Genomic DNA, 27,365 nt, shown 5'->3' on the forward strand with positions numbered 1-27,365 from the left:
CTGGAGTTCAGCCGCGGCCAGCCGGCAGTTCTCCTGAACTGCTCTGTGCAGTATTCAGCAGGCGGGGATTTAAAATCCCCGCCTGCTGAATGGGCTGCCTCTGATTGGTCACAGCCCTCACCAATCAGAGGCAGCTCTCACTCACCCATTCATGAATTCATGAATGGGTGAGTGAGTGCTGCCTCTGATTGGCTCAGCGCAGGGACCAATCAGGGGCAGCTTTCAGCTATTGAATGACAGCTGAGAGCTGCCCCTGATTGGTCCCTGTGCTCAGCCAATCAGAGGCAGCACTCACTCACCCATTCATGAATTCATGAATGGGTGAGTGAGAACTGCTTCTGATTGGTGAGGGCTGGGACCAATCAGAGGCAGCCCATTCAGCAGGCGGGGATTTTAAATCCCCGCCTGCTGAATACTACACCGAGCAGTTCAGGAGAACTGCCGGCCGGCCGCGGCTGAACTCCGGCTGCAGGGAAAAGGTGAGTATAACTTTTTTTTTTTTTTACACATTTCAGGATGCTTTTCAGGGAAGGGCTTATATTTTTAAGCCCTTCCCGAAAATTCATCCAGTGCTCACCGGCAGCCCATTGCTTTCAATGGAGCCGGCTGTATTGCCGGCTCCATTGAATTTAATGGGCGAACAGCGGACAGCGCTCCTTTGATCGGGCCCGTTTCGCCGAAAACGCTGCTAGCTGCAGATTTTTTGGCGAATCGTCGGCCCCGGTCACGCGATTTGCGTATGCGCATCCGTCATGCGATCCGCAAATCACATGAAAAAAACGCTCGTCTGACCGAGGCCTGAGCTGGAATAATTTTTGAAGCCATGTTGTGTTTGGAGTGCATTTGAAATCCCGAAGAATTGACCCCATTTTGGAAACTACATCCCTTCATCAAGTCTTTTGGCCCTACAGTTTTTTTTGTAAATTTTTTTTAGCCATTTGATTTAAAAACGAAAAATCCAATTTTTCCACTAATATGTAGGTTTAGCCCCTGATTTTTAATTTTTGTCAGGGGCAAAAGGAGATGTGTTACCCAATTTCTTCAGAGCACAAAAATGCCATAAACTGTGGTTTAGGCACATGGCAGGGCTCAGAAGGGAAGGACTGGCACATTGCTTTATATATAAGCTGCATGGAGTACATCAAGGTAAAGCATAAAACGGCAGTTCAACGCAATAATAGAATAAAAATTCCAGGGACATGTGGTATATTTTAAAGCAACCTTTTATGCACAGGCCGGGTTGTACTGGGCACATTTTTATAGTTGTAAATGGTGTCCTTCCTTATGCCTCATTTGTAACGGACTATGTGCTTTTTTTGAGTACTTCCCTTCTCACCAGTGGAGGGAATTTCCCTAGGCAAGTGTTGCCCTAGTACATTTGGCCTCACTTCCAGAAGTACTGGGTTTTCTCCCCTTTCTGGATCCCAAAAATTAGGGCCTTGATGACCTCTTGGAATTCAAGAAAGTTGCCCATCTGGCCTGCACATCAATATAGCACGTAGGCATTATACAGTGCCATCTGTATGATGGGAACAGCCAGTTTTTTTTATACCACACTCTTGTTTTCCAATGGCATTGGTCCAAGTACTGGATCAGACAGGTCAACCCTGTACCTTGCACTTGGTAGGGGGTACTGCTATGGCCATCTATTGTGCTCAATATAAGGACATCCGTCTTGTCCTTATACTTGACACACAATATGTTGTCACTGCATAGTGCCCCGCTGTCATCCCTTCTAAGATTTTGCCCAAGCAGTGACTTGGGGTGACTTATCAGATTTTGTCTAACAGTGCCACAAACACTGGTGTAAAAACTATACAGGTAGAGGTGGTAACCCTGGTCCAGCTGTGGGTGCACCAATTCCCATACAATTTTTCCTAGAGAGGCAGGGCATTCCCAGGGCACAATTTTGGTGTCCTCATAATTTTGGTGTCTTCATAAACCTAGAAGTTTTGGATGTACTCTGATGTACTCTCATACAGCTTGTACATTTTCACACCGTACTGTGCCCCCTTACTGGGCAGATACTGATGGAATTTAAACCTCCTTTTGAAATGTACGAGGGACTCCTCTACAATTTTTTTTCCTTTCAGAGGTATATACCTGGCAAGCTAAGCATTAACATGTTCTATTAGCAGCTTGATTTTATATAAGTGATCATAATTGGGGTCATCACTAGGTGGGCACTGTGTATTATTGTTATTATAATTGTCATTATAACGCAGGAATCTTATGATTACTACAAAACGTGTTCTTGACATAGCCATGTGGAACATTGGGGAGTGCTATAAAACAGTGTTCCCCAACTCCAGTCCTCAGGGACCACCAACAGGTCATGTTTTCTGGATTTCCTCAGTGTTGCACAGGTGATGTAATTATTCTAGATGCCTCACACATTGCCACAGGTGTTCTTACCATAGGATATCCTGAAAACATGACCTGCTGGTGATCCCTGAGGACTAGAGTTGGGGACCCCTGCTATAAAATATATGTTCTCCAGTAAGCCGTAATGCTCATCTTATTTACTAGCCCCAAACATAATACAATGCCCCCAAATTTCTGATGCATCCACACTGGTCCATTTGCAGGGTTTTGCAAAAACAGGGTTGGGGTTTTCTTCGATGAAATTCTTGGCATATAAATTAGTTTGGGTAACAATATGGGCAATTAAGTCATCTGAAAAAAAAACTTAAATCTACCCCTCTGAGGCCTGATGTATTAGATTGTATCCCTGAGTTCCCAGTAAAGTCAGGGCTCTGGGGTCTGAAATTTTGTGAGGTAATCCACTTAGCATCAGATGAATCTGGGTCCTCTGAAGTGGCAGACCTTGGACGGCTTTTCGTTAGTACAGGGAGTTCAGACTCGTTTGATGATGAAGAAGATAATGTCAAAAAAGTGGGGTCATCACCACTAGTCTGACTCAGATGCAATAACTGCATAAGCTTCCTTCACAGTAAACCTCCTGTGGGCAATACTATAAATATATAAATTTATTATGCACCCATAAAAGCACCAAAAAAATGTTATTGGGTGGATTACCCCAATGGGTGATCACTGGGATGGAGTGACCATGGGCTAGTGTCGGGAACACAGCAGGAACTTTTGGTTTTTGTGTTTTTTTCTTTTTTTTTTTTACACTGATGAAGAATTTTTTCTTCGCTCTCCAACCACCAGAAACACACTGCGGTGGTTAGAGAGAGAGTTTGCACTGTGACTGCAAGAACGCTGTGATTGGTCCCCCAGTGGCAAGTAGTGATTGGCTGCTAACTATATTAGCAGTCAGCACTATAGTTTGGCCGCGACTGCCAAAAAGGGCAAAACTTTAAACACAGGACACAAGTTTAGCTACTGTTGCGCTAACTCATGTCCTGTGGTATTAGGGGGTTAAAGAGTTTGCTATCATAATTGGTGTTATCTCCAATCACAGCAGTTGGGTGCAGGTATCAGCTTTGGAACCTGCTCTGTACAAGGGGCAGTTATGACATATATAGAGTCATATAGCTCACGAGAAGGGGGTAAAATTACATTAGAGCTTAGTTTTCTTTTGTTTGTTTTTTATTTTAGCTGAATTAAAAAAATTTTAGGGATTGGAAGACTCAACAACAAAATCAGAACAGATAATGTCATTTTTGCAGTTCTAGGAAAATTACTAAATATTCTACAAATTGTGGAGAAACCTGATGAGGTTATGCACAGAAAAAAAATTGATATGTACACATTATTTAACAAGAAAAAAAAAATACAGCATACCGCAGCTTGTCTTCATTCAGGTTCTCAATATTTAGTGGCTTTCTTCTCTCTGCCAAAATCATTTTTTTCTTCTCTCGTTCTGTCTGTTTCTTTCCTCCTCTCCTCTCAGTCTTTACAAATAAAGTACATAATACATTTGAATCAGATCATATGTAGTCAAGAGTTTGACTAAATAGATTTTTGTGCCATCATTCTACTTTAACCTTGTCAGCTTTCAACGCATCAATTTAGAAAGTATGCTTTTTGAAAGTTTGCTTACACTTTTAAGATGCACTCTATGCTATACAGAGCAGATTTGAATAGGTACTATATAGAGTGCTTCCTTTTATGATTCATATGGGAAACATGGTGGCTTAGTGGTTCGCATTGGTGCCTTGTATTGCAGTTTTCCTGGGTTCGAATCTGACCAAGAGTAACATCTGCATGAAGTTTATGTTCCTTTTACACTTCAGAAACACGCTAGTGGTTTAACCCATTCCCACTCCAGGGCGTAAGTTTACGTACTGGGAGCGGGGTACTTCCCGCAACAGGGCGTAAAATTACATCCTGGGGATAGCGCAGGATCACATATGACCCCGCGCTATCCTGCAGCGGGAGCCGGCTGTCAGTCACAGCCGGCGTCCCGATGTTAACACCTTCCCTGCCACGATCTAAGTAGATCGCGGCAGGGAAAGAGTTCACAGAGGGAGCGCGCTCCCTCTGTGTCTTCGGCCGGCTCTCACGATGTTATCGCGAGAGCCCGGCCTGTCATCATGGCAACAGGACGCCAGACACTGGCGTCCTGTGTTGCCAGTGCCTGAGATCGCTGTATAAGAGATAAGGCATGGCAGAGCAGCAGCTCTGCCATGCCTTATCACAGCGATCATCAGGGCTGTGGTGAAAGTCCCTCAGAGGGACACAAATTGTGTAAAAAAAACAAAGATTAAAAAAATGAATAAAAAAAATTTAAAAAAGAGTAAAAAACCCATTTTTTAATGCTTTTTTTCAGATTAGCATAAAAAAAGGTAAAAAAAATAAAACCCCACATATTTGGTATTGTCGCGTCTGTATCGACACGTACAATAAGTTGCACATGCTTTTGACTGTGCACGGAAAAAAACGTTTAAAAAAACGCTAAAAAACTGAGGCAAAATGCTAATTTTTAGCATTTAGCCTCACTAAAAACGCAATAAAAGTGATCAAAAAAGCAATATGTACCCCAAAATGGTACCATTACAGCATACTACAGCTCATCTCGCAAAAAATAAGCCCTCACAGAGCTCCGTACATCAAAACATAAAAAAGTTACAGGACTTTGTATGCAGCGATTTAGAAAAAAAAAAGATTTCCATAAAAAGGGTTTTTATTGCAGAAAAGTGGAAAAACCTAAAAAAAAGTAAGAATTTTGGTATCGTTGTAACCGTACCGGCCCGCAGAAAAAATGGAATGTCTCATTTATGCTGCATGATGAACACTGTAAAAAAAAAATCTATGGCAGAATTGATGCGTTTTCTCTCCCTGCTATCATAAAAAAAAAGTTTTACAATATAGTTAATGTACCCAAAAATGACGCCGATAAAAACTACAGTTCGCCACGCAAAAAACAAGCCCTTACACGGCCGCGTTGACGGAAAAATAAAAAAGTTATGACTTTTGATAAATGGAGTAGAACATCCGCCAAAAATTGTTGCGTCCTTAAGCCCAAAATAGGCCATGTCATGAAGGGGTTAAAGAAGTTTGACTAACTAAAACAAATACTGTAGCAGCCATCAGGTATTCAGGGATCTTACTTAGCATATAAAACTAGAGACACTATTCAACTCTAAAGAGGAGGGGGACCTGGCCTTACCTAATCCTATGGCATGCTTTCTTGCATCACAGATGCAGCATTTCAAGGGATGGAAGACGGAAGAAATTTGGGATGCTAATTTACAGATACTCAAAAAGTATATGAACATTCTTCACTTATTTGAAGCTTTAGAGGGGGATAAACTTAAGCAAAATCTCAGATTGTTTCCTACCCTTCAGCTTGATTTTGGTGGAACACATTGCATTTTTCAATGGTACTACTTAGACCTCATTCAGACAAGCGTTTTTTTTCGCGCACAAATAGCCACGCAAAAAGAACGCATCTATTAGAACCAATGGTTTCCTATTGAAGCGTTCACATGAATAATTTTTAGACACGCAAAATACTTGCACGTGCAAAAGATAGGACATCCGTGGCTACAATGCACACATCTAAGGTGCGTGCTGCGAGAAAAGATAGGACCTGACCTATCCTTGGTGTGTTTTGTGCAAGAGTTCACTTTGACTCCCATTGTGTGAATCGTGTGAAAGAGCAAATTCTGCGCAAATGTTTATCGCGCCTTTAGCTTTGTTCACGCATTTTTTCCACAAGCGAGCAGCGATCTTTTTGCGCGGCTATCTGTGCGCAGAAAAAATGCTCGTCTGAACGAAGCCTTAATGTACCATATAATGTGGAGTGAAACAAAAAAATAAAATTCTGCCATCTTTGAGTGCGTCTTGTATCTACGGCGTACACACTGCAACAAAAATGACACGATAACTTTATTCTATAGGTCAGCATGATTGCGACAATACCAAATTTATATAATTTTTTTTTTTTTGCTGTACTACTTTTTTCAAAGATCATTTTTTAAAATTATTTTCTATCACCAACCATCTTCTGACAGCCATAACTTTTCTTATTTTTCTACCAACATAGTTGTGTGAGTGCCTATTTTGTGCGGGATGTCCTGTAGTTTTTGTTGGTACCATTTTGGAATACATACAGTTTGTTGATGGCTTTTAATTACATTATTTCTTCTAGATAGGATGACCAAAAAAGCGCAATTCTGGCTTTTTTTTTTTGCTTTACGACATTCACCCTGCGGGGTAAACAATGCATTACTTTGATAGATCGGACTTTTATGGACGCAGCGATACGATATATATATTTTTGTTTTATTATTTAGATTCTTTTATTATAAATATGGCAAAAGGTTTTTTTTTTAAACTGTTATTACTTTTTTCTTTTTTTGAAATAATGTAAAAATACATTTTCTTAAAATTTTACACTTTTTTTTGTCGAGAGGGAACAAGAACATCCGCTGCTTTGATTGCTCGTGCAGTATGATGTAATGCATTACATCGTACTGTGATCTGACAGGCCACAGACATAGCTTGATAGGCACTCTGCAATGGCAGCCCTGAGGCCTTTCAGAAGGCCACTGGCTGCCGTAGCAACCGCAGAGGGCTGTATGGGACCCACGAACATCAGTCAAGGCATTTAAATGCCGCTGGCAGAACGGACAGTGGAATTTAAAGGGTTAACAGCTTCGAAGAGCGGCACGGCTTATTAGAGCTGTTGCGGGCAGGTGTCGGCTGTAAGAACATACATACCACGAAGCTGCAGGATGTAACTGTACATCCTGTACTGTTAAGGGGTTTCATTCTAAAGGAAGGAGTAATATGAGTCTCTAAGGAAAGAAAGGAGAATAGTATTGATAAGGACACTGGGGCCTGATTTGACCAGGTGACGGATCAGATCTCGGTCCGTATACTTCCCCTAATCCTCTGGTATCCAAGAGAAACAAATTGATTCTTGACTAGGAAGAATGAGGCATGAAGACCACGCCAAAGATCATACAGTTCTTCTTTCTGTAAAAGTGAGACTAGGGAAAGATTATCCAGAGACTGATCCATAACTGAATTGAAGTCATCCCCAATTATCAGAGTATCCTTTTGTATCTTAGCAGTCTTGTTCAAGACGCAAGAAAAATCTAGCTTGCTGCTTATTTGGAAAATATGCATTTGCTAAAGTGAAAATAATATTATTTATGCGAGAACTTAGGGTGAGAGCATTCAGGATGTCTATCTTTTATAAAATTATGGTTCTTTAGAGAAGAATATGTCAGTGCGTAACTTAAGGGCCTCGCGCCATAGTGAACTTCACCTAAACAAGTCCCTAACATTTAACGAAGAAATAGTAATTGGCATGTTTTATATAAATAATAAAAGACTGTGCTGTTTTCATGGCGGACAGAGAGTGGTAGACACGTAGCATAAAAAGACGTCTCATAAATATACCAAACACACCTAGGTGCTCTCCTTAAGGAGAGATGATACACTTCTCGACCCTTTCTTTTTGTTGCACTATTTTTCTTATTATTTTAAAAGAATGTTAGTGTTTCTTGAAGGTACATGGTGGAGCTGGAAACATGACAGTTGGATCCAAAGGATATACATAGTCATAACAGAAGTAAATCTACGGCCAGAGTTGCAGTTGTGAGAGATACCTACATCAGAGCAGGAAGACAAGTCGCTGCAGATATTTTGCTCAGATATCCAGTCCCACGGGTCTACTGGCTAGAGTTCTGTCACAAAAAGGGTTGTATTGAAACCCTCTACAAAAGAGGAGCAACTCTGAAATGTTATGCTGAAAGAAAGGGGAGCACTGTCAGCTCTGATCGACACTGCTGATCTGTGTGAACTGTATCATAGTGAGGAAAAACAGCTTTTTTATCCCTGTATTAAAAGTTTAAAGCAGCAGACTGAACTGTCTAATGTGTGATTGGTTATGATTAGAGATGAGCGAACGTACTCGGTAAAGCACTACTCGTCCGAGTAATGTGCTTTATCCGAGTATCGCTGTGCTCGGGGCTAAAGATTCGGGGAGCGCCGCTGCTGACAGTTGCGGCGGGGAGCAGGGGAGAGCGGGCGGGAGAGAAGGAGAGAAAGATCTCCCCTCCGTTCCTCCCCGCTCTCCCCTGCAGCTCCCCGCTCCGCGGCTCTCCCCGAATCTTTCAAGACGAGTACAGCGATACTCGGATAAAGCACATTACTCGGACGAGTAGTGCTTATCCGAGTACGTTCGCTCATCTCTAGTTATGATCACAACACTTTTAAATGTCCCTTACATGGGGAATGCCTGCAATTGGGCCTTTGCCCAGGCCCACTGCAAATCCATGACTGACGTGCCCCGAGTGCGACATCCCACAATCCTGGCTTGATACACTCCTGCATATAAGATTAACTGCAGCTTCTGATGTCCATTTGTAAGAGGCCCTAAAAGTTATTTATAGGGGGAATGCGGTAATTATTCATGCAAAGCTTTGAGAGGTAATACAGAAGCCCCAGTCATAATTAAGCAATGCCATTACTAAAGTTTTGAAAATAAGCTCTGATGTCAGACATTACATTTAAAAGTCAAATCATGGTGGATTGTCCACATTGTCCTGCCAAAGAAACTATAATAACAACAACTAGACCTTTTGAAGATAGCCTCCAAAATGAAGCATATTTGATAATGCCTTCTTTTTCTTGTCATCTTCCTCAGCTCTTCTCCTGTTTTCCTCTTCTTCTTTGCGAGCACGTTCTTCCTGTGTAAAACAGAAGAAATGAGGTCTAAATGTTCCAGCTATCTATTGATATTTGTTTACCATATGTACATTTTAAACCTCATTCTTAGGATGACCAATTTGTTTTGTACGCCTGTGTGCACAAAAAAATTGTGTCTATTAGAATCATTGGTTTCCTATGAAGTATTCACATGTCAGTTTTTTAGAAGCGCAAAATACTCACACCTGCAAAAGATAGGACATGCGTGCCTCCGTTCTGCATATTAATACATTGTGTGCTGTTACAGAGGGATGAGGGGACTTCAGGAGAGTTCCGTTAATCCCTGCGGGGAGTCCCCTCATCACTGAACACTGTGACAGCACTGTCACAGTGTTCAGTGATGAGGAGTCTTCAGTGGAGACGAAAGAATCCCCTTTCACAGCTTTCACAGAGGACCGTGTTGCTATCCCATTGCTTTCAAGCAATGGGATGAAGCAGTGGGATGAAGGCAAGCCCTTGAAATATAAGCCCTACCCTAAAAATCATCCCTAGCTGTTAAAAAGAAAATAAAAAAATGTCACTCACCTAGAAGTGCTGTCCGGCTCTTCTCCCCGCCCATGTGCTTCATAGGTATTCTGGTGTACAGGGCTTGAAAAATCCCCGCCTCCAGAAAGCGCTGCCTCTGATTGGCTGAGTGCTGTGACCAATCATTGAATGACAGCTGAGTGCTGCCTCTGATTGGTCACAGCTCTCAGCCAATCAAAGTCAGCACTTTCTGAGGCAGCGATTTTTTTAATCCCTGGCCACCAGAATACAGATGAAGACTGAAGAGGATAGGGAGAAGATGTGACAGCTGTGGCAGGGAATTCTTTAGTGCCCACGGGAAGTCCCATCATCACTGAACACTGTGACAGTGCTGTCACGGTGTTCAGTGATGAAGGGACCTTCGTGGAGCAGCTGTGCTTCTACAAGCACAGCTGCTTCAGTGAATGGCCTGCACACACTATTTTGAGCATATATAAGAAAAAGCATGGCGCTTCGGTCACACGCATTTTGCACATCTGTGGAGAGCATTTTTTTTCGTATGACTGAGCCCTTAACAGATAAATGCAAGTAGTTCTGCATCTATATGAATTTAAAAATAAACTTCTGAAATTTATTTGCCACTATGTACTACTATCCTGTCTCCCTAAACTTCTAATATGGCTCCTAAGGGTGGGTTCACACGAGCGTGTTTCGGTGCATGCATATGCACGCACAAAAACATGCTTGTATTTACAGCAATGCATTCCCTATGGTGTGTGCACATGTCCGTGTTTTACAGGTGCTTGCCTGCAAAGATAGGACATGCATGCACCATAGGGAATGCACACATTGTTTTCAATGAAGCCGCTGCTGGCGGCGGCTCCATTGAAGACAATGGTCTGCTGGAACACCTAAATTGTTTTTCAAGGAAGAGCTTTACATATAAGCCCTTCCCTGAAAATCAAGTAAAAGTGATTTAAAAAACAAAAAAAATAGATACTCACCTCCCTTCAGCTGCCGGGGCTCAGCCGTGTCTTCTCCTGCTGTCCCCTGCACTGTGGTGCTGATGTATCAGCAGGAGGGGATTTAAAATCCCCGCCTGCTGAAAGAGCTGAATGTGATTGGCTGAGGTGCTCAGCCAATCACAGGCAGCTCTACCCGAATGAATGACAGGTGAGAGCTGCCTGTGATTGGCTGAGCACCTCAGCCAATCACATTCAGCTCTTTCAGCAGCTGAGGATTTTAAATCCCCGGCTGCTGATAGATCAGCACCACAGTGCAGGGGAATGCAGAAGAAGGCGTGGCTGTGCCCCAGCAGCTGAAGGGAGGTGAGTATCTATTTTTTTGTTTTTTTAAACCACTTTTACTTGATTTTTAGGGAAGGGCTTATATTCAAAGCCCTTCCCTGAAATCAATTGCTGGCAGCAGAATCCTCTACCATAGCTGACACATGTGACAGCTGCGGTAGAGGGGGACACAGCAGCGGCAGACAGGTAAGTAATTTTTTTTTTTACACTAGTTTTAATTGCTTTTCAGGGAAGGGCTTATGAAGCCCTTCCCTGAAAAGCCATTGACAGTTGCTGGGGCTCAGCGGGGACTTCTGCCGCTGTCCACGGCTCTGTAGCGCTGCTGAGCTATCAGCAGCTGGGGATTTAAAAATCCCCACCTGTTGGTATCTCTGATTGTGATTGGCTGAAGCACTTCAACTAATCACAATTAGAGCTATCAGCAGGCGGGGATTTTAAATCCCTGGCTGCTGATAGCTGAGAGCTACAGAGCCGGGGACAGTGGCAGAAGTCAACACTGAGCCCCAGCAGGTGAGTATTTTTATTTTTTTTACTATTTTAAAAGGCTTTTCAGGGAAGGGCTTGTGAAGCTCTTCCCTGCAAAGCCACTGACAGCTGCTGATAGCTCAGAACTACAGAGCCGGGGACAGCGCCAGAAGTCGTGGCTGAGCCCCGGCAGCTGAAGGGAGGTGAGTATTGTTTTTTTTTAATTTTTGGAGAATTGAAGAATTCCTTTTAACTAGCAGGGAATTCTTTTAACTAGCAGGGGTAAAGGAGACATCTGCCGCATGCGGCAGATGTGTTCTTCATGCCTGCGGGGGTAACAACAGTGGCGGAGGGGTAAGTTTTTTTTGTTTTTTTTGCTTTGCACTAAAATGTTTCTTTTTCAGGGAAGGGCTTATATGTAAAGCCCTTCCCTGAAAAAGAATGCAGAGGGCCAGCAGAGCATTGTTTTCAATGGAGCCGCCGGCAGCAGCCACGGCTCCATTGACAACACGCAGGCAGCTGTGTTCACGCGTGTTTTTGCTCGTACCTAGGTGCGGATGTATGTATGCACCTAAGTACGCACCAAAACACGCTCGTGTGAATCCACCCTAATACTGTATTTTATTTACTGGTGCGCTTTCAAAATGCAGGCTTGAAGTCACCATTTCACTACCAGTGGTTTCTGGATAGTTTGTTCTTCTGGTAGTCAGGACAATTTTTCATATTTTTATTATGTACAATTAAAATCTAAATTTGAAAAATAAAAAAAATCATACTTTCAGGATACTGCTTGTCAGTCCTAGGGTTTAGACATTGTCCCACTGTCTCAGGAAATCTTTCTTATGTCTCATAATTGATCAGACTGAATAGTAAGCCCAGGTTCCAACACTGCTGAACACTTCAATACTGCAGTGCAGTGCTTAAAGAGGTTGACCAGTTGTAGACTATTGATAGCCTATCTTAGTTTAGGTCATTAATAATAGATTAACAAATAAGTTGGCAGATAAGTGCTCTTATCAATGCATATTAGATCAATTGATAGTAGGATAAAAGGGGACTCACCTGGTGTGGAACAACCGTCGGGTGACAGGCATCCACACCACTGTTTCAATGGAAACCATATTAAATATCCATTATGCAGAAATCCCTGGAGCTGTCTTCAAAGGCACAGGGCGAGCGTCAAGAGGGGACACACACACACACAGGATGAAGACATTGGTCACATAAACACAACAAGGTAATAAAATAATAAAAATCCCCCTCGCCTGGAGAGTGGATATTTAGCAATCCAAAAGATGGATGCATTTACTTCATAGAGGAGTTCTGTTCCAAGGTAGGACTCCTCTAAATCTAGGTAGATCCTCAGTAAATCGAAGGACTCTTGAGTGGCTTCAACTAATTACTTATTTTATTCAAGGATGACAAACATACATATAAACATACTATAGACTGGTGTAAAATTTAACGTTTTTCGAAGGTGTACAATATAAGTGTATTGTCCCAGAATATCATCCTCGTCCCCTCCATAAATGTCATACATGTTTGTCTCATGTGGATGCACTGTGCAATGCCTGTCTTGTTATTTCCAGTGTGTGTGTTACACAGCTGCGGCGCTTGAGAGGTTAACTTTAATAAAATCATTGCCTACCTGTGAATGTATCAGTTTATCTTGTCATGTGGTGTAAGTGAGGGTATAAATAGGAGTGCATGAAAGTGGGAAGAGTGATCCATCTTTACTGGGAGTTCCATCTTGTCAGAGACCCGAGAGAGTGCAAACACAGAGCCACATGAAAGCACCTTCAGCTTCCTTGTGGTGAAGATGGAGGAGGAGTGATATCCTGTAGTGACTGCATTTTGAATGAGAGTGGAGTGAGTCCCTAGCCTAAGAGAGAGCCTTTGTAAGTAATCACTTTTCCCGAAAAGACCCAGTGCAGAGGTACTAAGTCACACCCACGTGTCTCCAGTGCGGGGTGCGAATCCTAAAAGTAACTAATACTACCAGAGTGTTTATGGAGTGACCCCTACACTCTTCCTCCTCCGGAGTGCTCCCAGTGCAGTAGCAGTACCTGACAGATAACACAGACTGTAGAACTGGTTTCATCCTGTGTATCCTCACTGACCTCTGAGCTTCCTTTCAAACCTGCACTGTAATTGCTGTGTAATAATTGTCTTGCCAAAGTTATTCCAAGTAAAGTTTTACCAGGCCCTAACCGTTCCTGGGGACCCGAGGTACTAGAAAACAGTGTCTGTGCTTGTTCTTAGCCATGTAAGATATCGGTGTGTAGGAACAGTGGCGTCACCCTTGATAACTACTACCCCCATAATCCTGTTTATTGGCATTCCCTATCCTAGGGGTGTCGATGGTGGCTTGCAATCCTGCTCTGGCCTTGGCTACGCGTCATTCCCCTGGGAAAAGAGTCTGGTAAGTGCCGCCGTGACAAGCCAACACTTAAAGGGTCTGTCCCACCACGCAGGGAGAAATGTTTTTATAAAAATGATGCTTCCCTTTCACTAGGCATCCTAACACACAGCATACAGGGGCTCAAACCGTCAGACAGATCAGCTGTCATGTCTGTTTCTTACTTTGATATTGGATGTTCAATGCAGCTTTCAAAGATGGCGCCGTTCTGCTTTCTTCCGACAATGCCCTGTGCTCTCCCCCCTCTGTGTGCACACTCTCGATGGCAGCAGGACACATAAACATAAAAAAGCAGGGTTTCCTGGTCTTGCACAGCTCCCGTCCTGGCCCCACCCATTACCTGCCCATGCCCTGCCCACCTCTATTGAACTAATCTACAGTCTCTCCCCACCCAGGCCCTGCCCCCTCTACAGTACAGCATGTTCTGCTGTACAGTGTACATAGAGGGGGCGGGAGAGACTGTCTATACACTCTCATGATTCAGAATAAAATCCTGCATGATGAGAGTTCAGTGTAAACAGCATAAAGTGAAAGGAGAGGGGCGGGGGAGAGAAATCTCCTGCAGTCGCTCCACAACAAGTACACTGACAGCACCCCCTCCCACACCTTCCCCCAGCGGCCATTTGTCAGCACCCCCCTGGCGACTGTCAGCACCCCTCCCCCACTCGGCAACTACTTGTCAGCATCCCTCGCCTCCTCCTCGCCCCCCCTGTGGTGACTACTTGTCAGCACCCCCACCGACTAGTTGGCAGCACCTCCCTTCCCTGGCGACTAGTTGTCAGCACCTCTTACCCCCTGCTGTGCCTGCTTGTTGGCACCCCTCCCCCCCACGCTGCAACTACTTGTTGGCACCCTTCCCCTCCTCCCCGCTTCCCCTGCGGTGATTACTTGGCAGCACCCATCCTCCCCCACCAGGGACTAGTTGTCAGCACACCTCCCCCCCACGGCGACTAGCTGTCCGCACCACTTTCACCCCTGTGGCAACTGCTTGTTAGCACCCCTCCTTCCGCAGCAACTACTTGTTAGCACCCCCCCTCATGCGGCAACTACTTGTTAGCACCCCACCCCTGCAACGACTAGTTGTCAGCACCCCAACCATTCACAATAGTCACAGCTCACCTCCTCCCCTCCCTGCACAGACAGGATTACACTGAGAGGAGACACCTATACATATAAGTAACACAGGACCCACCATTCAAATAGTCACAGCTCACCTCCTTCTCTCCCTCCACAGACAGGATTACACTGAGAGGAGACACCTATATATAGGTAACACAGGACCCACCATTCACAATAGTCACAGCTCACCTCCTCTCCTACCTGCACGGACAGGATTACACTGAGATGAGACACTTATATATAGATAACACCGGAGCTACCGTTCACAATAGTCACAGCTCACCCCCTTCCCTCCCTGCACAGACAGGATTACACAGTGAGGAGACACCTATATAAAGATAGCACAGGAGCCACCATTCACAATAGTCCCAGCTCACCTGCTCACCTCCCTGCACAAGCAGGATTACACTGAGAGGAGACACCTACATATAGGTAACACAGGACCCACCATTCACTATAGTCACAGCTCACCTCCTCCCCTCCCTGCACATACAGGATTACACAGAGAGGAGACACCTATATATAGATAACACAGGAGCTACCATTCACAATAGTCACAACTCACCTCCTCACCTCCCTGCACAGGCAGGATTACACTGAGAGAAGACAACCCTATATGTATATAGCACAGGATTTAACATTCACCATAGTCACAGCTCCCCTCCTCCCCTCCCTGCACAGGGATTATACTGAGAGGTGACACCTATATTTAGAGAGAACACGGAACCCACCATTTACAATAGTCACAACTCACCTCCTACCCTCCCTGCACAGGCAGGATTACATTAGGTGGGTGGCTGGCTGGGTGGGTATGGTTGCTGGCTGGCTGTGTTGTTCGGTGGCAGTGCCAGTAATACACCCCTGGGCAACAAGTTATGACAGCCTCCCCACCCCCCGTGTGAGAAGTTATGAGGGCCCTCCTTTGAGTTGACACCCCTCCCCCGCAAGTACATTGGCATCCCCCCACCTCCCCTACAAGCACATTGACAGCCTGTCCCCCCGCCAGTACATTGACAGCAACCCCCTGCAAGTACATTGACAGTGTGCCCCGCCCCCCCGCAAGTACATTGACAGTGAGCCCCCCACCTCCCCTGCAAGTACATTGACAGCCTGCCCCACCACCTCCCCTGCAAGTACAGTGACAGTCTGCCCCCCCCTCCCGCCGCAAGTACTTTGACAGACTGCCTTCCCCTGCAAGAGTACACTGAAAGTCTGCTGCTATTGTTACCCTTCAATTAGCTGTTCACCAAGCTGGTGTGCTTTGCGCACTGAGCTGATTTCTACAGAAATTTCCATTGCAGTGGCCAGGCTTAGTACTACATGCAAAGTTTCAATTCACTTCAATGAGAACTTTTCCTGCAATACTAAGCCTGGCCACTGTAGTGGGATCGGAGCTGTCTGTTTCCTGCAGAAATCAGCTCAGTGCACAAAGTGCATGGCCTGGTGAATTGCTGATCAGCAGGTATTTCGGGCAGCAGACCTCCACTGATTACTATCGAGGGCCTATTCTGCGGATAGGCCATCAGTGGTTTACAACTGGACAACCCCTTTAGTTTGACATGAGAAGTGCTTGATGCCACTCAGCAATCAGCACTAGGCTTCCATTCTTTTCCGAACAGTACAGGAAGCAATGATTGGAGCTTCTCACTCACAGCATGTGCTGAGCATTGGGAAGTGTTCATACTGCCAAATCGCACAATTTACCTGCTTGTCTGTTTGTATTGTAGCTTTGATATCTTTGGTAAAAAGATACTAATATCCCCTTTAAATTCCAGGTGATCAGTCTGTTGTCTTGCTACGGCTCCAATTTTTGATAAAGGGGTAATTACTGTATGATATAACAATCAGTGGACTGTCATGAAACTTGGATAAACCTGTAGCTACTTCAGTGGTGGATTATGTATATTATCTGATTTGCTAATGGTTTGATTTGAAGTAAATTTGCAAAAAGGAAAAATACTACTACAGAAACAACCTAACTGCATTTATAACGTCCATCCAACTCTATGGGAGGTAGGCCGCTTTTATATGTGCGCAATACAAGTGCATTTTAAGGCTGGTTTATACGGGCCGATGATCGCTCAAAGATCGCTCAAACGACAGTTTGAGTGACAGCTTTGAGTGATCATTTTGCATAAAAATGAATTGGTCTTCAAGTAGCTACTTAAATACCAACTAGGTATGCAAATGGAGCCATCACTGAACACAGCTAATAGCTGGAGGAAACAATGCTATCAGAACTCCCCCTTGGAGAACTACTGATAAAAGTGAGTGACAATTTTTATGTTGGACTGAATTTACAGATCAGCCAGCAGTGCCCGAAAAGCAGAGGATGGGCACACATTTACACACACCGATTATCGCTAAAACAATCGCTGATTAGCGATTTTTTTAGCGATCATCGGCTGATGTAAATGTGCCTTTAGGTCTATTTTACAGATAAGAAATCACAGCTGTAGGGGAGTAGAGAGAAAATCAAAAACAGACCAAGAGCAAAAAATAATGATCATGTCCACCAAGATAGAGCATGAGTATACTTTTGCTAAAGAAGTACAATCATAGGCGTAGCATCAGGGTCGGGGTGGCGACCTGGCCCCTGTGCTCAGGGGGCCCCGAGGCCGCCCTCCACCATACACATATGCACATTCAGTGCATTAATGGCTGGTCGTTCTGTCTGCAGCAAGACTCCAATCACGCGGCAGGCAGAATGGCCAGCCTGAGAGGAAGCAGGGTAGAGCAGGGGGGGAGGAGGAGGGAGGCAGTCACATGGGTTGGCAGTGATTATGTGCTGCCCCTGCCTCCTGCTGAGCGGAAGCTGCTGTGTCTGCCTCTCCTGTTGCTGCTACCACATGGAGGAGAAGTGGTCTGGGCCCCGGGTTATGTGTATATATATGTGTGTGTGTGTATCTGTCTGTCTATCAATCTCCTATCTATCTATCTATCTATCTATCTATCTATCTATATCCTACCTCATATCTAGCTATCTATCTGTATTCTATCTATTATCTATTTATCATTATCTATCTACCTATTATCTATTTATCTATCTATCTCTTATCTCCTATCTATCTATCTATATATATATATATATATATATATATATATATATATATATATATATATATATATATATATATATCCTATCTATCTATATATCTATCTAGATATAAAACAGATAGATAGATATCTCATATCTATCTATCTATCTCATATCTATCTATGTACATCCTATCTCATATCTATCTTTCTATTCATATCCTATCTCATATCTATGTATGTATCTATCTATATCCTATCTATCTATCTCATATCTATCTATGTATTTATTTAGATATGAGATAGATAGAAAGATATGAGATATCTATCTCCTATCTCATATCCATCCATGTCATATCCATCTAACATCTATCTATCATATCTAATATCTATCTATCTATTTCCTATCTCATATCTACGGTATCTATCTATCTCTCTCATATCTATCTATCTATCTATCTATCTCTATATGTTATCTCATATCTATATATCAATCTATGTATCTCTTATCTATCTATCTCGTAGCTATGTATCTATATATCTATCTATACCCTATCTATCTATCTATCTATCTATCTATCTCATATCCATCTAACATGTGTGGGGAGTGTGGGGTGGAGGCTCCGGGGGGGCGAGCCGAACCTTTGCACCCGGGCCCCTGAGCCTTTAGGTGTGCCCCTGAGTACGATCCCGTACTCTCAAAAGGTTCACCTTGACAGAGTCAGGAAGGACCTTGGTCCATAGGAGTCGGATGCTTCTTGCAGATAGAGGGATCCTTTTGAAGGTTGCTAAGGCAAGATCAAGAGATCTGTGATCTATACCATGCTAGAATAATGCTGGATTCTGAACCCAGATCCTCACATAAAGGGATGAGGTCTCAATTTTAGGGGAGCCTTTCATGAAAAAAGCGAGACTGAAAGGAAACAATCAAATGTATTGCATCTTCTTCAGTCTTAACCCTCTGCAGTCCAATTTTGGATTTAGCGTTTCCTAGGGGGCTTTCTCTTTCTGCCATTATACAATGGAGCCAGTACTGTGGTATGGAAAATGCTGAAGAGGCCTCCGACTACAGAGTGGCTAGTAATATACAGTAAGGATACCCTGCCGGACATCTTCTGACATCGGAGCTGTACAGCCTTCTATCAGAATGTCTGAAAATGTCAGACAGTGGATTGGAAAGGGTTAAAGGTCTCTGTGACTGATTTCAGTTGTCTTGTTTTGTTGAGGGTTACTTGGAAGATTACCTGAAAAATAGATGGTTTGGCTCCTCTACATAAGAAATCCTGTTGATATATCTGGGTAGAAATTACAATTATACAGATGAAGTGTCTTGGCAGCAACGTCAGATTATAGCAAGGTTGCTTTGAGCAGTCACCCAGGGACCCATTGCGACCCTTAATGACCAGTCCAAATTTTGGAAATCTGACATGTCATTTTAACATAGAATAACTCTGTAAAGGTTTTGCATATCCAAGTGATTCTGACGTTGTTTTTTCGCAACATATTGTACTTCATTTAGGTGGTAAAAATAGACTGATAGAATTTGTGTATATTTATTACAAGCGACAAAATTGGGAATATTTTGAAAAAATTATCATTTTTCACATTTTCAACTGCAATATCTCCAATATGTGCGAACATACTGTACAAAATTTTAATAAGATATATATATTTCAATCTGTTTACTCTATTCTGGATGCACATTGGAAAAACTTCAGGTTTTTTAACCATTTAGGAGACGTACAAATTTTTCATTACTTATCAATTTTGAGAAACATTTTGTTTTCCTACACCAAGCCAAGATTGCAAAGGCTCATGGGTGTCATAATGATAAATACCTCCACAAATGACCCCATTTTAAAAAGTACACCCCTTAATGTAATTACTGAGTATTTTGACCCCACAGATTTTTTTCAGGAATTCATGCAATTTAGTGGAGAAAAAAATAAAATTTCATATTTTTGCAAACATGTCATTTAAAAGACAGGATTTTTTTCTGTAGTGCACATGAAAATGAGAATTTGCACCGAAAATGGATACCCCTGTTTGTCCTGTGCTCAGAAACATACCCATTATGGCCCTAATCTTGTGTATCTATGAACAACCGTGCGCAAATCAAAAGCAGCAGCCGGTGGCTTTCTGAACATACATTTTGCTTGAAGGCGTTTTAGGCCCCATAGCACACTTGAAAATCCCTTTCAGCAGCCAAAAGAATGGAGAACCCCCCCCCCCCCCCCCCCACAAATGAGCCCTTTTTGAAAACTAGACCCTTAACGCATTCATCTAGGGGTTTACTGTGTATTTTAACCCCAAAATTTTTGAATGAATCTACGCAAAGCAGAAGGAAAAAAATACGATTTTCATTTTTTTGGCAATTGTGTCATTTTAAATATAGGCTTTTTGTACAGCACACATATGAATGAAAACTTGTCTGTCTGAACGGCCAGATCGCCGTGGGACATCGCGGCTGCTGAAGGTGAGTAGTTGCAGCTCCCCTCATGTATCCAATCTGTGATGGGAGTTGATACTTTAAGGCCTCATGTCCACGGGGAAAAGCAGGCCCGCTACGGATTCTCCATGGAGAATCCGTAGTGGGTCCCTCCTGCCCCGCGGACATAAGGGCTGAAAATAAGAATAAACTTACCCGCAGCGGACCGTGCAGGTCTTCTCTTCTTCGCGGCCGGATCTTCTTTCTTCGGCCCGGCGGATGTGCCCGGCAAGCCGGCTGCGTGCCATGCGCCGGGCACATCCGCCGGGCCGAAGAAAGAAGATCCTGCCACGAAGGAAGATCTGCATCACCCGGAGTAGGTGAGTTTAATTCAGGCGCGGGTCTCCTGCTGATCCGGACGGCTTCCATAGGCTTCGATAGAAGCCTGCGGGAGCCGTCTCCGCGGGAGACCCGCACCTAAATGGAGCATATCCATTTTTTTTCATGCTCCAGGATTTTTTAAATTCACTTTTATTGACCATCCGCGGGTATTTATCTACCCGCGGGTGGTCAATGCATCCCTATGGGGTGCGGATCCGCGTGCGGGTGATCTGCTGCGGATTTAAAATCTTCTTTTCCCCGTGGACATGAGGCCTAAGTTTATTTAACTTTTTAGATGGTTTACCGGCCCTGGACATCAGTAGGATTCAGCTTGCAGTACCAACCCAGGCCACTGCACAATGTATGGAGCTGTCTGCTTTTTGCACCAAAACAGCTAGAAGTGTAAAAGCTCCTTTTAATCACTATTCATATGCGTCTAATAATTGCACAGATTTCAGGAAATGTTGTAGTTTAAATTTTTTTGTGACATAAAGGCATACAAAATTTTTAAGTTTACTTTTTTAATTTCTTTTGAATCTAAACACTTTTTGCTGGTAAAGATAATGAAATACATTTTCTAGCAAATGATCATAATCATAGTTCTTCGATTAACTTAGAAACATTTTTTGCCCACTTGAGCTTCTCTTTGCAAGTGTAATACAGCTGGTATACTCACTGCCATTCTGGCCTGCCTCTCCTTTTCCCTTTCTGTTCGAATCCTCAGCTGTTCTGCCCGTTCTGCTCTTCGTTTCTCCTAGAATAATTTTAAAGTGATTGAGTATATTATACGTTCATGTATACTGTACATTCTGCAGCAGCATATTTTAACCATGATATTTAGAAGTTTAACATTCTTACTTTCCCTATCTGTATTATACTGTCTTTATTAGCGCATTTTAAATTTATTAAAGTATGCGACCAAACAAATGCAAAAAAGTAATTCTTACTTCATTGCTCAGTCACATTGAAAATCCATTCTGCAGGCAGCATGTTGTAGAGCAGGAGGAGCTGAGCAGATAAATCTGCTCATTCTGAGTTTAGAGACCCAGTAAGCAATGCTAGCTGATTGACAGCTGTTTCTGCAAGCACAGCCAACCTGTCAGATCTAAGTTTATGGGCTAGGAGCTACTGTCCTATATATTCACTTGCCTCCCTGGAATATGATTGGCGATGGGAGGCCCCTGTAGTGTCATCAAGGAGAAAGAGCCCAGGGTGGAAGGACACTGGCAAGCCTCCCAATGTGTCTAGATGTTATCTTACTAGTTTATTATATGGACATATAGGCTAGCTGACATTATAATTTATTTTAGAGGGAATCTGCCATGAACTTTACGCTGTTCTCACTGTACCGGCATAAAGTAGTGACAAACACGCTGTTATTTATGCAATTAACTGTGGCAGCAACAGTGCAGGAAACCATGCTTGGCTCACAAATTTGCCAGCCAGCGCCTTCTCTCTGACACAGCAGGTGTGATGACAGCATTGTGTTGCCTGCTTCATTCTGCCAGAAGAGGCCAGCCAGTGTAAGGAAGACACTGTGGGACCCTGAGAGAGGTTAGTGATTTTATTATTTTAATATAGAGGACAATATGGCTGAGTACTACAGGTGGACATTATGGCTCTATATAACAGGTGGACAGTATGTCCTAATATTTATTACAGGGGCATAGTGGGCAATTTATTACTGATGGCAGTAAGACATAATATTTATTACAGGTAGACAGTATGGCATATTTATTACAAGGAACAGTGTGACTAAGTTCGTATTACTGAGGGGGCTCTGTAAGTTGCGCAGTAAAACATATTCAGGGGAAACCATTTGTGGCACTATTAAGAGTTTATCTTAATATAGAGATTAAGGAAATGAAAAAGCATATAGTCAGGGGGGAGGGGGAGGGGTGGCCTGATTGCAGGAGAAGACGAACATCTTGTGCTGAGCTCCGCTCTATCCCAGCCTAAAAACTACTTTCACAGCTACTGGCAGTGATCCCAAACTATAACAGGACTCTCTACTTACAGCGCAGCATGCCGAAATGGAGGGCACTCAAGGCACCACCGCAGAGAGTCCCTGACTTCTTCCCAGTGAGGACCGATGAACAAGAGCGAGCCGTATGCTCTGGGAGACCTCTCTCCCCCACGACTCTACAGCCAGCGAGGAGAAAGAAAGGAGGCTCTCTACAACTGCCTTGGGCACCGATGACCCTGCCGCCTGCAACGAGCCACAATGGAGCACACTACAGAAGGTCCCGATGCCAGGAGGGTTGAGTGGGAGGAGAGAAGAAGGAGGTAAAATGCCGCCAGACACTACAAACATGGCGCCTGTGTGCTCCCCGACCCCCCCCCCCCGTCTCCCACACCGCTGTTAACAAGCACATGTAGCAGCTTAAAGGATACAGCCGCAGACTTAGAGACAAACCAGAGAGATGATTTGCCAGTATATTCAGGGGATAAGGTGAAGGGGGCTCACAAAGAAAGAAGGTATAACATCTGAAATCACACAGAGCATACAATACAACAAAATGGCCACATTCCAACACTCTTGCTCCTCCTCCCAACCCCCATCTCCCTCAAAGAGCCCAGAAAATCAACCGAAGCTTTCTGAAAATATTGGTCAGTTTAAGCTAAAGGACTTCCTTTCTAAACTCATGGCGACACTTCTGCCAAACAGCACAGAGCAGGACCATATAATCAACCAAGCGCATAGACTACCTAAACCGAAATTCTTGTCAGAAACTACTCCGCGAAATGTGATCCTGAGACTTCATGTCTTCCATATTAAAGAGGCACTAATGTTTGCTGTGAGGAAAATGACCACATTACCTAGCCCGTATTCCAACATCCACATCAATGCAGATCTTTTCTCTTATCGCTATTTCACTGAGAGCAACCAATATTCCATACAGATGGGGCTTCCCTATGAAATTATTGGTACATAAGTATAATGCATTACACATCATAACAACACCAACAGAAGGAGGAAAAATTCTTGAAAAATGGAGAATCCCGATGTTAAAAAAACATCAAACTACTTATCTGCCCTGATCGAAAAAGTCACCTAGATCCGGATCTTGGGTTCCAGCTACTTAAATAATCACAACCCTCCACCCATCTATAGATGTGATAATTCCTAGCTGCTGGTATACACTCAAATCACCTGGAAAAAAGGCAGACAGCATTCAGAACTTTTCTATCCCCCCAAGAATATGAAGTTGTCAATACTTGCTCTGCAAACTGTTTGGTTCTGGTTCTTTGTTTTGTTGTTTTGCAGGTATGGCACCCAAATACGTCCAACTAAGAGGACTTTAAACAAGAGCCAGGCTACCTGGTTCTTAAAGGAGATGTCCCGAGGCAGCAAGTGGGTCTATACACTTCTGTATGGCCATAATAATGCACTTTGTAATGTACATTGTGCATTAATTATGAGCCATACAGAAGTTATAAAAAGTTTTATACTTACCTGCTCCGTTGCTGGCGTCCTCGTCTCCATGGTGCCGACTAATTTTCGCCCTCCGATGGCCAAATTAGCCGCGCTTGCGCAGTCCGGGTCTTCTCCTCTTCTCTATGGGGCTCCGTGTAGCTCCGTGTAGCTCCGCCCCGTCACGTGCCGATTCCAGCCAATCAGGAGGCTGGAATCGGCAATGGACCGCACAGAAGCCCTGCGGTCCATGAAGACGGAGGATCCCGGCGGCCATCTTCAGCAGGTGAGTATGAAGACGCCGGACCGCCGGGATTCAGGTAAGCGCTGTGCGGGTGGTTTTTTTAACCCCTGCATCGGGGTTGTCTCGCGCCGAACGGGGGGGGGGTTTAAAAAAAAAAAAACCCGTTTCGGCGCGGGACATCTCCTTTAATGTTTGTTACAATTGTTGAGTTAGATAACAATGTTGCTAGGCTTCCAATGCAGGGTATGATCTTTCATTTTTGTATCTATTATGGCGGTCAAGATACTATCACAGAATACTAAGGGGCTGAACTCCCCCTTCAAGAGAGCGATGATTTGGAAGGATGCGAGAGAATCGAATAGTGATGCGCTGTGCTTACAGGAGACACACTTTGCAGTCTCAGCATGCCGAAAATTTGCTAACGAAAAATTTCCCCAAATATTCAAAGAATGTGCACAGAAAAAACAAGCTGGGGGCTTTAATTGCTTTTAGGGAAAATGTTAAATTTGTGTTGAAAGAACAAGTGGTAGACTCAAAGGCCAAGTATATCATATTGGTCGGTACTTTGAATTGACAGTTGATCACTCTAGTAAACATTTATGCCCCCAACAGTGCTCAGATTTCATTTCTGAAATAAATAATGAGGAAAAATGGGAAAATTCAAAGACGAAAATTACTAATTTGCAGGGAGTTTAACACCTTAGTGACCAAGCCTGTTTGCGCCTTAATGACCAGGCCAAATTTAGCAAATCTGACACTTGTCAATTTAGCATGGAAAAACACCAGAAAGGTTTTGCATATCCAAGCGATTCTGACATTGTTTTTTCGCCACATGTTGTACTTCATTTAGGTGGAAAAAAAAAAAAGACCGATAGAATTTGTGTTTATTTAAATTTTGAAAAAAATCGTCATTTTTTCACATTTCCAACTGCAATATCTCAAATATGTGCAAACATAATATAGTATAATAATTTTTATTATAATTTTTAATAATAATTTTTGCTAAGATATATATTTCCATCCGTTTACTTTATTTTGGGTGCACATTGGAAAAACTTTCATTTTTTTTAACCATTTAGGAGACGTACAAATTTAACATTACTTTTCAGCATTTTGAGGAACACTTTGTTTTCCTACACCAAGCCAAGATTGGAAAGGCTCATAGGAGTCAAAATAATAGATACCCCCACAAATGACCCCATTTTAAAAACTACACCCCTTAATGTATTCACTGAAGGGTGTCATGAGTGTTTTAACCCCACAGTTTTTTTTTAGGAGTCAATGCAATTTAGAAGAGAAAAACTAAAATTTCATATTTTTGCAAATATGTCATTTTAAAGACAGGAATTTTTTCTATAGTACACATGAAAATGAGGATTTGCACCCCAGAATGGATAAGCCTGTTTGTCCCGTGCTCAGAAACATACCCATTGTGGCCCTAGTATTACGTCTGTATGCACAATGGGGCCCAAAATGAAAGGAGCAACCGGTGGCTTTCGGAACAGAAATTTTGCTTGAAGGAGATTTAGGCCCTATTGCACAATTGTAGAGCCATTGAGTGACCAAAACGATGGAGAGTCCCAACAAGTGACCCCATTATGAAAAGTAGACCCCTTAACGAATTTATCTAGGGGTACGATGACTTTTTTGACTTCACAGTTTTTGAATGAATCTAAGCCAAGCCGAAGGAAAAAAATAACGTTTTTCATTTTTTTTGGTAATTCTGTCATTTCAAAAGCAGTTTTTTTGTACAACACATATATAAATGAAGACTTGCACCCCAAAATGGGTACCCCTGTTTGTCCTGTGCTCAGAAACATACCCATTGTGGTCCTAGTATTACGTCTGTATGCACAATGTGGCCCAAAATGAAAGGAGCAACCGGTGGCTTTCGGAACAGAAATTTTGCTTGAAGGAGATTTAGTCCCCATTGCCCACTTGTAGAGCCATTGAGTGACCAAAACGATGGAGAACCCCCACAAGTGACCCCATTTTGAAAAGTAGACCCCTTAACGAATTTATCTAGGGGTACGATGACTTTTTTGACTTCACAGTTTTTGAATGAATCTAAGCCAAGCAGAAGGAAAAAATTATGATTTTCATTTTTTTGGCAATTGTGTTAATTTAAAAATAGGTTTTTTTTTGTTCAGTGTGCATAGGAATGAAGACGTTCACCCCAAAATGGATACCCCTGTTTGTCCCGTGTTCAGAAACATACCCATTGTGGCCCTAATCTACTTACAGGACACATGGCTAGGCCTATAATGGAAGGAGCACCCGTTGGATTTCAGGGTACAACGAATAAATTCCAGGCCCCATTGCCCACTTGTAGAGCCATTGAGCGGCCAAAACAATAGAGAACCCCCACAAATGACCCCATTTTGAAAACTAGACCCCTTAGCAAATTCATCTAGGGGTGTACTGCGTATTTTGACCCCACAGTATTTGAATGAATCTAAGCAAAGCAGAAGGAAAAAATTACGATTTTCATTTTTTGGCAATTTTGTCAATTTAAAAACAGGTTTTTTTGTACAGTCTACATAGGAATGAAGACGTTGACCCCAAAATGGATACCTCCGTTTGTCCCGTGTTCAGAAACATATCCATTGTTGCTCTAATCTACTTACAGGACACATGGCTAGGCCCATAATGGAGGGAATGCCCGCTGGATTTCAGGGCAGAACTGAATAAATTCCAGGCCCCATTGCCCACTTATACGGAAAAAAAATTGACTTTCTAAAAATAATCCCTCCCCCCCCCCCCGCCATCCCCATTTTTTGGCATTCCCTAAATATTAGATAAAGGTAATAATATAAACTGCGTTTTATGTCCGAAGACAGGGGTAATTACGGAGGCTGGTTGGGTTGGGCACATGGGGCAAGAAAACCGTGTATCACCCTCCTCTCATGCTTTTTGGGGGGTATTTCTTGACCTCAGTGGCAGGTATGGGGTGT

The 27,365-nt window shown here is 43.2% G+C and overlaps 1 protein-coding gene across 1 annotated transcript in view; it reads right to left on the reverse strand.

Annotated features, from left to right (window-relative positions):
* The window catches only part of LOC136611720 (troponin T, cardiac muscle isoforms-like), a 465,566-nt gene that overhangs the window by 71,986 nt on the left and 366,215 nt on the right, over positions 1 to 27,365 (reverse strand). Inside the window, exons 8-10 of the mRNA XM_066591524.1 lie at positions 21,429 to 21,506; positions 9,003 to 9,113; positions 3,751 to 3,860 (exon numbers count right to left, since the gene is read on the reverse strand). Coding sequence (XP_066447621.1) covers positions 3,751 to 3,860; positions 9,003 to 9,113; positions 21,429 to 21,506 — 299 coding nt within the window. The remainder of the gene's footprint in view (positions 1 to 3,750; positions 3,861 to 9,002; positions 9,114 to 21,428; positions 21,507 to 27,365) is intronic.

This window comes from Eleutherodactylus coqui, chromosome 1, assembly GCF_035609145.1.
Source record: "Eleutherodactylus coqui strain aEleCoq1 chromosome 1, aEleCoq1.hap1, whole genome shotgun sequence".
NCBI lineage: Eukaryota > Metazoa > Chordata > Amphibia > Anura > Eleutherodactylidae > Eleutherodactylus > Eleutherodactylus coqui.